The sequence below is a fragment of the Polypterus senegalus genome, chromosome 6 (genome assembly GCF_016835505.1).
Source record: "Polypterus senegalus isolate Bchr_013 chromosome 6, ASM1683550v1, whole genome shotgun sequence".
Classification (NCBI taxonomy): domain Eukaryota; kingdom Metazoa; phylum Chordata; class Cladistia; order Polypteriformes; family Polypteridae; genus Polypterus; species Polypterus senegalus.
Genome location: NC_053159.1, coordinates 9440891 through 9454848, shown reverse-complemented (window position 1 = coordinate 9454848; position 13958 = coordinate 9440891). Strand labels below are relative to the sequence as shown.

Genomic DNA, 13958 nt, shown 5'->3' with positions numbered 1-13958 from the left:
AGGACACCTTACCCTCTCACCACTGTTGACTGTAGTGATGGACAATTTGTGAATGGTTCATTATTTCTGAATGACTCTTTTTAGTGAATCATATGAACCCATTTGTGAACACGAATGAATCGATTCAGAGGAGCTCAACGGAAGTGTTAAAGTGCAGCATCGATACGCTGATAAATGTTTAAAGCACATGCGCAAGGACTGCCTAAATTATGAGTCTTCACTCATTTGATTCACAAACTAATCACTGGCTAAGAATCGATATAACAACAATTCTCGTTCATTTGATTTGCGAACGAGTCATCACCTGAGAATCAGTCTATCGATTCTCTCTCATTTGATTCCTAAACAAGTTGTTACCTGAGAATCACTCTATTGATTCTCGTTCGTTTGACTTGCGATCGAGTCTCTACTCGAGAATCAGTCTAATGATTCTTGTTCATTTGATTCACAAACAAGTCATCACTGGACAAAGATTCTCGATCTTTTGATTCATGAAGTCATCACCAGAGAATCAATATAATTGTTTAATTTGTTTGATTCATGCAATGAGTGAATCAGTCTGACGATTCTTGTTCATCTGATTCACAAACGAACCATCACTTGAATTTTCGTTCATTTAATTCGCAAATGAGTCACTACTTGAGAATCAGTCTGAGGATTCTTGTTCATTTGATTCATAAACGTTTCATCACCTGAATTTTCGTTCGTTTAATTCGTAAACGAGTCACTACTCGAGAATCAGTCTGACGATTCTCATTTCTTTTTATTAATAAACGAGTCATCACCTAAATTTTCATTCATTTACTTTACGAACGAGTCACTACTTGAGAATCAGTCTGACGATTCTCGTTCATCTGATTCACAAACGAACCATCACTTGAATTTTCATTCATTTAATTCGCAAATGAGTCACTACTTGAGAATCAGTCTGATGATTCTTGTTTCTTTTTATTAATAAACGAGTCATCACCTAAATTTTCATTCATTTATTTCGCAAGCGAGTCACTACTCGAGAATCAGTCTGACGATTCTCATTCATTTGATTCATAAACGAACCATCACTTCAATTTTCGTTCATTTAATTTGTGAGCGAGTCACTACTCGAGAATCAGTCTGACGATTCTTGTTCATTTGATTCACGAGCGAACCATCACCTGAGAATCAGTCTAACGAGTTATGAATGAATGAGTTATCACCTGAGAATCAGTCTAACAATTCTTGTTCATTTGATTTGCGAACGAGTCACAAGCAGTGGACAAGCAGTCTAATGAATCTCTTTCGTTTGACTCATGAGGTCATGACTAGAGAATCAATATAATGGTTCTCATTTGTTTGATTAGTAAAATGAGTCATCACCTGACTGCTGTTTACTATACAAATATATGATATACAGTCATCTGCCTGCCCTTATTATCTTACTTGCATGTCTCCTCAGAACAGTTAACAAATATCGAAATTTTCCATAAATGGCCATTAGGATGCAGGATGCAAGATAAGCCTGTAAAGAAATGCACTACATACAGTTATTAGACTACGCCATTGGAGAAATTCAATATAATGTACTAGGGAGGCAAGGCCTCCTGGCACCTTTGGCACCCAACCCCCAGTTGAGGCCAGAATATTAGTAAAATCTGTAAATGCACAAAAGAAAAATTATTATTTATAGGGGGTTTGTCCCCCCCCCACTCGCCTCGCTTGCCAACCCAATATCTCTGCCGTTCGCATTGTTAAGATGGGGGCTGAATGCACCCAAGGAGACGCGGTCGCTCCTCCGAAACCCCCTCTTAAATGGTGATAAAATGGGAAACAATTACAGGTTTTTTTTTACCTCCTCTTTGCTCGAACAGCTGCTGTCGTGTCGTGTGATCTGCATCTCATGCGGCGCTTCAAACACTTAAAAGCCTGTACAGCAGCTGTTGTACTCTTTGTCTTTTATTTCCGGCCCCGGGCGTGGTTGAATCTTTTAGCACAAAGTCTTGTCTCCCGGGATGTGAGTTCTTGATATAGTTTTTAATTTAAAAATGGAATAAGAATCTGAAAATCTAACAACATCACATTAAAGTTTGATAAATTCTGAAAAGAATGAAACCAAACATATATATATGTAGGTTTTAAAATCAGCCAGATTTAAAGCGTGACAAAAAAGTGACATAAAAACGTCACATGAAATTGTTGTACAAAATCGTTGCACTTTTAGGCTTAGGATTTTATATATATGGAGTAGATGTAGTCATTGGACATTTAGGCTGATTCCCTGTAGAAATGCACTTTGTACAGTCATTTGGCTAAAGGTAGAACCTCTATAAAAATATAGTATAAACAGTCATTAGTGTGTAGGTCGAGTTCTTATAGCAATGCACTCTGTACACTTATTAAGTTAAGGTCAGACTTCAAGCAATCATTGCATGCTGGGATATGTGACAAAGTGCTAAATATGACAGCTTTAATAGACCTGCTATTGCTGTGTCCCAAACATTATGATGATCCGAAATGGAGAGGCCACTTTGAAAAAGTGTTGTGTGGCTGAAATGTGTGCAAAGACCCTTCAATGAAGGTCTGCAATGTGCACTTTAATCACAAGTCTGAATTGTTTGATTTGTAATTTTAAACTGTGGAGGAGAAGGGGAAATCAATGAGAAATATGCCTTTGTTCCCATCATTATGGAAGGCACTCTATGTAGGTGTTGACCCACTAACTACTCTAAAGGCAAGCATCAGAGATTAAAACTTAATATGTGCCGCTATGGGCGGCATGGTGGCGCAGTGGTATTGCTGCTGCCTTGCAGTAAGGAGATCTGGGTTCGCTTCCCGGGTCCTCCCTTTGTGGAGTTTGCATGTTCTCCCCGTGTCTTCCTCCGGGTGCTCTGGTTTCCTCCCACAGTCCAAAGTCATGCATGTTAGGTGTATTGGCAATCCTAAATTGTGCTTGGGGTGTGTGTGTGCCCTGTGGTGGGCTGGCGCCATGCCCGGGGTTTGTTTCCTGCCCTGTGCTGGCTGGGATTAGCTCCTGTGACATTGTAGTTAGGATGTAGTGGGTTGGATAATGGATGGATGGATGTATGTGTCGCTACAGGAAGCCAATGTAGTGATCTAAAAAGAGGAGTGACATGTGCTCACCTTGGATGGTTGAGCACCAGATGTGCCGGTGCATTTTGGTGGCACATGCCAGTGTTCTTCCCAACAGAGAGTTGTAGTAGTCCAGACGAGACAAGACCAAAGCCTGGACAAGGAGTTGTGCTGCATAGTCTATCAGACATGGCCTCATTTTGCAGATGCTGTACGGAGTGAGTCTGCAAGACCAAGCTGGTCACTGATCACCACCACGAGGTTGTGTACCAGCTTGGTGAACTTGGTGAAGCTGAAATGAGATGGATGGATAAGCTGGGATAATAAGAAGGTCCGTCTTTGCCATATTGAGCTGGGAATAGTGTCCCTTCATCTGGGTTGCAATATCAGCGAGACATGCAGAGACTGTAGCTGATAACGTGTGGTCCTCCATAGGGGACGACAGGTATGGGTGGGTATCATCAACATAGTTCTAATAGGAAAAACTATAAGTCAGGATGACAGGGCCTAGTAAGGAGGCATATAGAGAGAAGAGGAGAGGACCCGGCAGCGATTCCTGAGGTACCCCATTGCTTGTCTGGTGCACCATTGACATCTCTCCACACCGGGACACACGGGAGATTCTGTCCAAGAGGTAGGAATTTTGGGTGTGTTGTATGTATATTTTTGACCCTCTGATGGTTTTAGAAAGACCACAGTAAATTAAACCTGATTTGTTTTTGTAATGAAGATGTATGTTGTATAATCATTCTGCCACAGAAAAAGAAAATTTGAAAGCATGGTACTGACCTTATATACGTGTCCATTACTGTAGTGTATATACACTTTGTCCATATCGTGCATGAAACACAATTGTTCCTGTCTTGCGCCTGGTGACTGCTGGGATAGTCTCCATTTGATCCATTAACCTACCCTGCCTGCCCTGCCCTGGATGACCGGGTTTTAAAAACGGATGTATGGGTGGATGGATAAAATGAGAAATTAAGGACAAAAAAAAAAAATAAAATAATGAAAACTTCCGAAGAGCAGAGCGATCCTCACAGTGGAAGAGGAACCCGCACACAAGGAGTTAAGCAAGCGGTGACGCCTTTCAGCCCGGTGGAAGAAGGAGGGGTGAGCAGGAGGAGGGCGGGGCCTGAGGCGGAGTCTTTGAATCCCGACGGCCGAGGGAAAAGTTTACTGTGTGAACTGGAAGCGCGATCGTGAATTCCTGTGAGAGACAGAGAGAGAGGATGAATGTTACGACTCGGAGGCACTCGCCACAATTATCCCATTAAAGTGGTCCTCGCCAGCGTCCTGGGAAATCTCGTTTGGGCAGAGGGGATGCCCTGTGTCCAGTAAAGGTGGCGCGCGTCCTGTTGCGCTGGCAGACGGCGATACTTTGCTTTTGGATGGGAAGCCGCTGCTGGTGACACTCCGTGGTGCAGCCCTGTCCGCTGCACTTAATGATGAGAGGACAGGGGTGAGGGGGTTTCGCTGTGTGCCCCCCTCTCCCCCACCCCAACTTTAACCGATATTAGCCGGATTGCCATGAGGACCCGTATGATCATAGTTTAATCACTGAAGGCACAACTGGGGAGCATTCGCTGATTTTTCAAGAGACGGTTGGAAATCATGTTGGACTTCAGATTATTGACATACTTTGCGTTAAGCACTTTTTTGATTTTGGTTTATGTCGTTCATAACGTAAAAGGTAAGAAGGGGCGAGGGTTGCATTGGTGTTTGGGGGTTATTGGTAGTGGTGGTGTTTTGGGTCAACTACGTCTGCTTTACGATACACTGAAAATGTTCATTTCACACCCAGAGACACCTGCTTCAGGCAGGAAAGAATCCTTTGACGACACCCGGTTTCTTTTTTTTTCTTCCACTTTTATCTCAAGTTTTAACTTTTTCTGCCAGCCGGCTGAGCCTTCGGGTCACAAAAAAAAACAAAAACAAAGGGCGCATGCGCATGTGACCATAACAAGGTGCACGTATGACTGCGTGCTTATGTCTTTTTGAACTTTATTCTTGTTCATTTGTACCTTGCGTGCTTTGGGAGAGCTTTGTGGCACAGTGGCATGCACTGTGCATATTGGCTGGTAGCTCCGATAGATTGGGTTCTTTCCTGGTTCCTGGTTCTTTCGTAGTGCTTTCCTGGTTATCCCACAGGGAGTTTGGACGTACCCCCTTGTATTTTGATTTCCCCCTTGTTATCTTGTTTCTTTTCGCACGTCAGTGTTATTTGTTACTTGTAAATTGGTGGTTGGGAGGGGGTGAGTGTGACCTGCAATGCACTGGCATCTTACCATGGATTGGTTCCAGCCTTAGAACTTTATTTGACCCTGAGGGGAAAGTTTGGCTTTTTACGTAAGTAAATAAATACCAATATTTATATTATAACAATCAACAAACCCCATTCAGATGTACAACTAAAATGAAAGAAAAGTTGACTGACTTGGCTGAGGACAGACCCCAAGTCAATGGACCCCCTAGTTATGTTTGGACAGTTCCTGCTAGGTATTGTATTGCAAATAAGGTTAAAGCTTCTTCTGCTTCCTCTACATCTTTTCCCACTTCTATGTGGGATCAATAGTCTTGATCAGCCTTCTCCACGCAGCTCAGTCCTTCACCTTCTCCCCAGTCCTCCCCCTTATCCTTCAGATCTTCATTTACTTTATCCATCCACCTCCAGTTTGTCCTCCTTTGCTTTCTCTTCTCCCATACTTCCATTCCCATCACCCTTTTGCCCCCCTCCATATTTGTCGTCTCTGCTCATCACATGTCCAACCTACCTTCCTGTACTTTCTTAGATGTCTCTCACACTTTTGTTGTCCCTCTGATGGTCTCATTTCTTCATGTAACTCCACACCTCCATCTCCACATTCTCACTTCTGCCACATCCGACCTCTTTTCCTGCCTTCCCTTTACTGTCCGTACATCTTTGCTGGTCTCGCTACTGTCTTAAGCATCTGACCTTTAACCTTCACCTTAATCCCATCCCACAATACTCATGACACCTTCTTCTAATTGTTCCATCCACACCGCACTGTATGGGTTCTCGAATTCTCAATCTTGAGCTGCCACTGATCTCCGCTATTTAATCTTCTCCACTCTTTTCAGTTGCTCTCCCTGCAGGCTAACTTCTGAATCCCGATCATCATTAAACCTCAAGTATTCCGTCTTCTTCCTGTTTATCTTCAATCCTCTATCTTCCAAAGCCCATCTCCTTTCTTCCAACTTCCTGTTTTCTAACAAATAAAGTTAAAGCTCCACCATTGCAAATCGTTCCCAAGTTTTTCTTCTCCCGTAGGGCTCATCTGCTTCTTTGCTGTTATGTTTGCAAATCAGTCCAAAATAATTTTGACAGCTTTTGTTTTGAAGGAAATAATGGTGCATTTGATGCTTAAGGAAGGGCGGCATGGTGGCACAGTGGGTAGCACTGCTGCCTCGCAGTTAGGAGACCCGGTGTTCGCTTCCTCTGTGGAGTTTGCATGTTCTCCCCGTGTCTGCATGGGTTTCCTCCCACAGTCCAAAGACATGCAGGTTAGGTGGATTGGCGATCCTAAATTGTCCCTGGTGTGTGCTTGGTGTGTGTGTGCCCTGAGGTGGGCTGGCGCCCTGCCCAGGGGTTGTTTCCTGCCTTGTGCCCTGTGCTGGCTGGAATTTTCTCTAGCAGACCCTTGTGACCCTGTGTTAGGATATAGCGGGTTGGATAATGGATGGATGGATGAAGCTTAAGGATTGTGGCATTTTATTGTATTGTGTCAAAAAAGAAAAACATAGGAAATTAATTTTTATTTATTGTAAATGTACAAATTATTGTGGTGGGCAGGTGCCCTGCCCAGGGTTTGTTTCCTGCCTTGCGCCCTGTGTTGGCTGGGATTGGCTTCAGCTGACACACCCCCGTGACCCTGTAGTTAGGATATAGCTGGTTGGATAATGGATGGATGGATGTACAAATTATTTTGGGTAGAGTTAATATTCATAAATCAAAATGGTCCAAGAATGCATCCTCCTTCAGCACCTTTGAGGTGGGTTGCCAATATTATTTAAAGCAGGTGCTGCTGGTGGAGCTGACAGACCCGCATTGGAGAGGCTAATGAGCGAAAGTGGAGCTGGGTGAGCAGTTGCTGGAAGAGCGGCAGTACCGCTCAACTGTGAGCCCATTGAGGTGCCGTTTCTGGGGGCTTTGCTAGCAGCATATTATGCTTGGCATCCCAGGAGCTGCGGAAAAGAAAAGGAGAGCCATAAAGTCCACCGTAGAGGCCACAGAGAAGGGGCATCCAGGTGGCTTTGGATCAGGAGGGTCCGAATTGTGACCTATTGCTGGGTCTGATCAACCCTGGCTGGCTCACCTGATCGAGGGTGTCTGAGGTTGTGAAACCCCAAACACCTGATATATCTTTAAACTAAAGTCTTATCAGAGGTCTGGTAAAAGCAGATACCAAAAAAAAATAGAATTATGTAAAAAAAATTAAATTCTATTACATAAATGTTTAATTTATTATCTTTGGGTATAGCGGACTAGCTGTCCCCTGTGGCTCCGCCCACATTGTAGTAAAACGGAACAAACTTTAAAAAATTAGTAAAAAAACAAAGTGTAATTCTGGCCCAAGCAGAAGGTAGGTATGCTCAAATGTCACACGTTGGCACTGTATCTGTTCGTCTTCAGTTCTGGCGGGAGAGCGTCCCCTGCGTGGGGAGAAGAGCATGTGGCCGTGTTATCTCTGCCAATGGGCAGCTACCCTCTAAAACATACATTGCGCTGATCTCTCTCTCTCTCTCTCTCAAAAACATCAAACGTTACTCCTTAACAATCTCTAGATGATAATGTCTGGTCTGCTGAACAAATTGGTATCGCTAGCTAAGCAGAGGCAAGGTGTGCGTGGCAAGAGGTAGAGCGACTCGAATGGAGGCTGGTTAGTGAGTGTGGAGGGCACTGAATCCCCACCCCCGCCTGCAGCCTGTCTCTCAGATTCGCGTGAATTAATCAGTACCACAAACGAAGAATGATATTAGCATCATAAGAGAAGTTGCAAAATCAACCGGAATGTACATGCAAATTATAGAAAAAAAAATCTAAATCCGTTAAGTAGTTCTCTCGTGAAAAGCAGACAGACAGACAGATGTTGGATTTTATATATATATATATATATATATATATATATATATATATATATATATATATATATATATATATATATATACTAGCAAAATACCCGTGCTTCGCAGCGGAGAAAAAGTGTGTTAAAGAAGTAATGAAAAAGAAAAGGAAACATTTTAAAAATAACGTAACATCGTTTCTACTCGTTTGCATAAGCACAGTCCTTCACCAGCGCTTATTTAATGTTAGCTCAGACCCGCCACTTAAAAGTTTCTCTCGCACTTTTTCTGAGTTTGTGCCAAACACTATTCTATCCCTGACCATCTCATTTTCGTTTGCATAAGCACAGTCGTTCACCAGCAATTTTAACTCCGTTACAAAGTGATCCAAAGTCTCGTTTATACCTCGTGTCTTCTCATTAAACTTGTATCTCGCGAATATCGTATTCGTCGTAGGCATGACAAATGCCAGCGGCAGCGTGTCTATAAACTTAATTTAAACTTATGGTTTACACCGTGCTTTGTTTCCGCAGTAGCTGCACTTATGAATATGCTTGTATGTGTCACTCGCTTCATATTCTTTTGCTCCCTTCTCAATTGTGTAATGCGTTTTCTGTTCAGCGCTCTTTGGAGCTCTTCCTTGTTCTCTACGTACTGCGTTCACAGTCAGTTCACGTGAGCCGCTCTCTTGCGTGATCTCGCGATGTCCACGGCTTTATTTAATGTTAGCTCAGACCCGGCACTTAAAAGTTTCTCTCGCACTTTCGCTGAGTTTGTGCCAAACACTAGACCATCTCATCTTCATTTGCATAAGCACAGTCCTTCACCCGAGAATATTTACCTTATATGGGCAGGCACTCAATTACGTGGGAGGCGCGACGATGAGGGACGCAACTCCGCCTCACACAGCGACCGAACTGCAGGCTATGGCCGTATATATGGACGTAAGTAGGTTCCAGTTATGACCGTTACGCGTAGAATTCGAAAACTGCTTAACTTTTGTAAGTAAGCTGTAAGGAATTAGCCTGCCAGATTTCAGCCTTCTACCTACATGGGAAGTTGGAGAATTAGTGATGAGTCAGTGAGTCAGTCAGTCAGTGAGGGCTTTGCCTTTTATTAGTATATATATATATATATATATAGTCACAAAAATGACGTCATCAATTCATCCATAAGTTTTGGGGCAGCCACCTGTATATTTGCTTTCCTGGCTGCACAGTTTCAAATAAATGATAGCACTGATGTGCACAAAATGGAGTCCAAAACAGAACTGAGGGAACAGGGGAAAGGTGGAGGCTTTTAAAGGTCAGGACAGGAAGTGATGTCAAAGGGGCTGGGATCGTAAGGCTCTTCACTCATAGGTTCGAGCCTGGATGTGACATCAGAGGGGCTAGAGCTGGCAAGGTCTTCCTTTATAGGCTCGGGCCTGGAAGTGACGTGGACAGGGCCAGGAGGAATCTCCCATGGATGGTCTGCAGGAAAGCGAGAAAAGGAAACGGTGCACTCTGCAACATCCCGGTCTGATTTGGAATTGCCCTTACTCAAGCCTCCCATGCGTACTGGTGTGACAATATATATATATATATATATACACTAGCTGTTCCCCTGCGGCTCAGCCCGTATAGTACTGAGACAGGACATACTTTAAAAACCAATAAACAAAAAGGTAGCGCTAGCTAAACGGAGGCAAGGTACCCTACAAAATGCAGAGGTCAGATTGACTCCCCACTTCTGACCTCACGCTTCCCCCTCCTCCCTTAAGAAAACGTACTCAGTACTTACAACACAAACACAGACTTAATCAGTTTTAACGTGAAAAGATGCCGACGAAAGAAGAGAAGAAGCGGGCCAATAGGGTGGAGAAAAGAAGAGCTGCTCAGGAAGTAGCAAGCGCATCAACCTCTGAGCAAACGAGTGATAAACGTACAGAAAAAGAGGATGAAGACTAGGAGTGCTCAAGTCAAGTGTATTTGCAGTACACCATTACAACAACAACAACAACATTTATTTCTATAGCACATTTTCATACAAACAGTAGCTCAAAGTGCTTTACATAATAAAGAATAGAAAAATAAAAGACACAATAAGAAAACAAAATAAATCAACATTAATTAACATCGAATAAGAGTAAGGTTCAATGGCCAGGGGGGACAGAAAAACAAAAACTCCAGACGGCTGGAGAAAAAATAAAATCTGTAGGGATTCCAGACCATGAGACCACCCAGTCCCCTCTGGGCATTCTACCTAACATAAATGAAACAGTCCTCTTTGGATTTAGGGTTCTCACGGAAGGGCTTGATGATGATGATGGTCACGTAGACTTCTGCCTTTAAATCCATCCATCATTGTTGGAGCATCATGAAGCTTTGAGTAGGTGGAGGTGGCGCAGGCCGTCACCACAAAGAAACCGGAAAAAGAAACAGAAGAGAGAGTTGGGGTCAGTACGGAGTTTAGAGCCACCACGAATAGTTATTATGAACAATTGAACATACAGAGTATCAGGATTAAGTTAAAGTGAAGTTATGAGAAGGCCATGTTAAAGTCATGTGTTTTCAGCAGTGTTTTAAACTGCTCCACTGTATCAGCCTGGCGAATTCCTATTGGCAGGCTATTCCAGATTTTAAGTGCATAACAGCAGAAGGCCGCCTCACCACTTCAGTTTTGTTCTTGGAATTCTAAGGAGACACTCATTTGAGGATCTGAGGTTACGATTTGGAATATAAGGTGTCAGACATTCCGATATATAAGATTATTTACTGGTTATTATTTATCTATATACTGGTATATAGATTACATGTCTGGCTTCAGCGAGATGAGACACTGTGCAACCATGAGTGAGTTACTTCTCCTTTCTGTGCTCCAATTTAAAAGAAGTGTAACCAGTCGCATCTTTCAAATGTCCTAAGTTGCCTTGGATGAAAGGCATCAAGGAAATAAGAAGTCCTAATGTAATGGTAGATATGACAGAGATGCAGCTGGGGACGTTGACCTTGTCTTTCGATTTTTATTGGGGGGTGTGTGTTTTCCTCTGGTCAGACCTTCTCTGATGTCTCAAATCTAATGGCAGTTTTCATTTTAGGTGCCAACATCTGCATGAGCGGAAGGGCCACGTCCTGTGAAGAGTGCCTCCTCATCCATCCTGACTGCAGCTGGTGCTCCCAAGAGGTACGTGTGCTGCGCTTGGATTCTGTTTATTGTCTCCTGCATTGCTTGACAGTTTTTGGTCTTTCTTAGGTAAACATTTCTAATCAGTGATCTCCGCTGCTCAGGTGTCAAGTAGAGGTTTCTGTGCTAGTGGATTTTTGGAAACTTTACATGAGGTTATAGATAGATAGTGTGACCAGTCAGGGGCCTTGCAACACCCTAAACCACCACACACATCCACACAGACACATGTCCCAGGTGCAAATGTCAGTCAGTCCGTCAGTCGTCGTCCAACCCGCTATATCCTAACACAGGTTCACAGGGGGTCTGCTGCAGCCAATCCCAGCCAGCACAGGCTGGGCAAGGCAGGAACAAACCCCGGGCAGGGCGCCAGCCCACCGCAGCAGGTGCAAATGTAAGATTTATTATTATAAATTACCTTACAAAAGGCTCCTTTTAGTAAACACCAACATAAATCCAAATTCTTTCCTCTCTTTTTCCTTTATTGCTTCTCCTCCATTCCTCCCAGGTGAGCGTTGTCCATCCGTCACCCCCAACTCCTACTCGCCTGGATGAGGTCAAGTGGCTCCTTTTATCTTAGACCTGACAGTACTACCGGAGCCCAAAGCACTTCCGAGTGACAAAAAGGGATTACTAATCCCAACAGCTGCCCCTGGTGGAACCCACGGAACCCAACAGGGTTGCCCCACAGGATTTGACAGCTCCCAGCATGCCCTGTGGGTGTCTGTGTGGGGATCCTAGCATGGGTATGCTGCCATCTAGCGTATTGGGGGAGCTGCTGATCTGAATACATCATCTCCCCCTGTTCCTCAGTTACATTGGCCCCCTGGCCAGGTAAGGAACTTTGGTCTGTTCTTGCCAGGGCATCAGCATAATTACTCCAAGGTTGCCACCTCCTACCAAACTCCTGGTAAAGGCAGGGAACAATCCGCCTTCATCGGCCATTCGATATGGTGACATCCTGGCCAGGTAATGAATCCTGCAGTATCCTGTTCAGGACGCCACCCCATGCCTCCCATTCTTTACAATAGATGGACTTTATTTGTTCAGTCATTTTCCAACCCGCTATAACCTAACACAGGGTCACGGGGGTTCTGCTGGAGCCAATCTCACCGCAGGGCACACACACACAGACACACACCCACATACCAAGCGCACACTAGGGACAATTTAGGATCACCTGCGCGCCCGGAGGAAACCCACGCAGACACAGGAAGAACATGCTACCACTGCGCCACCGTGCTGCCCAGTTTATTTGTTCCCAGGGTAAATTTCTTAATTTACATGCTTGTTAATTTTTATCTGGATGCCAAATGACTTGTCAGCGGTTTAGATTGATTTTTTGATTATTTAATCTTATTTTTATTTAGTTCCTTTGTAGCAGTTTTTATTCGTTTTATTTTGTGTTTTCTGGGTTCTATATGAAGTGTCCAGGCTTGCATAATGCAATACAGATAAAGTTATTATTATTATTACTTGAGAAGTTTAAAAATCTCAGAGATCCACAGTGAACACATAGGTACAGGGAGTGATCCTGATGTGGAGAGGAGTGTAGGTGGCAGACTGGCACGGAGCCCAGGGGTTGAAAGACAGGAATTGATTAACAGAGCTGTAGGCAGAATTGTTACAGAATGGCAGGGTTGGGATTAACTTGATGCTAACATTCTGACATTCTGCTGTTAGGCAAAAAAAAACCCCAGAAAAACATAGTGATGGATGATAGTGGATCTATTCTTTGGGCTGGTGGAGTAAACCGTAGCTTCAAGAGAGTACATTAATCCTTTTTTAAAACTGTTTGACAGTTTCATACTGTTTCTTTTTCACATAATCTTTGGGACAAAGGCACATTTTTCCTTGATTTGCTCCTCAGCTGGCTTCACAGTTTAAAAATTACAAATCAAACAATTGCCAACATTGTGATCAAAGTGCACGACGGCTGTCATTGTAGTGAAGCGTTAAAACAAAAGGAAAACCAACAATCTTGTATCTTGTTTCACCCAGCACACCACACTGCCACTGCCGAAGGTGACCAATGTCGCAGTACTCCCCGGGGCTGCTGGGATTTGCAGTCCATGTAGCCTCCATAGTGTTACATTTTTTTCTTGAACAACTACATATTTATTACATCTGATTTTTGTACTGTAAAATGTGCAGAAGTGAAGAAAACTTTAATGATACAAATAATAATAATAATAATAAAAAGAATGCTAATACTGTCAAAATGTGTCGTTTGTGTGGTATATCTTGAAGCACAGTGAAATACACAATCCACCGTCACAGTCGGGACAATAGTAGCGTGATTCCTTGCAGATTCTCTTTCCAGACTGATCAGCTTTTGAACAGCACACTGCACATGTGCGATTGACATGAGCGTCACGTTTGGATTCATCGGAATCACTTTTGGTTTCATTGTCCGTTTCATTTTCACTGCCTAAAGACAGATTCACTTTGTCATCACTGCTCGTACCACTGTCAAGATCATGCAACACCTGGGCTACGAGACGCCATTATGATGCCAGGAGAAGACGTGTCTGCACCATTGTCCGGGTAATACTGGGACTTATTAGGCAAGACACGCCTATACCGTTTCCTTCGCACATTCAGTACTAGCGCTGTTGGCACTTTTACAGCCCGAGTAGTCC

General features: G+C 43.5%; 1 protein-coding gene across 1 annotated transcript in view; it reads left to right on the top strand.

Moving 5' to 3' along the window:
• Positions 1-4211: 4211 nt before the first annotated feature.
• itgb5 (integrin, beta 5) overlaps positions 4212-13958 on the top strand; it is a 164435-nt gene continuing 154688 nt past the window's right edge. Inside the window, exons 1-2 of the mRNA XM_039755360.1 lie at positions 4212-4759; positions 11231-11316. Of these exons, the coding sequence (XP_039611294.1) occupies positions 4681-4759; positions 11231-11316 (165 nt within the window). The 5' untranslated portion in view covers positions 4212-4680. The remainder of the gene's footprint in view (positions 4760-11230; positions 11317-13958) is intronic.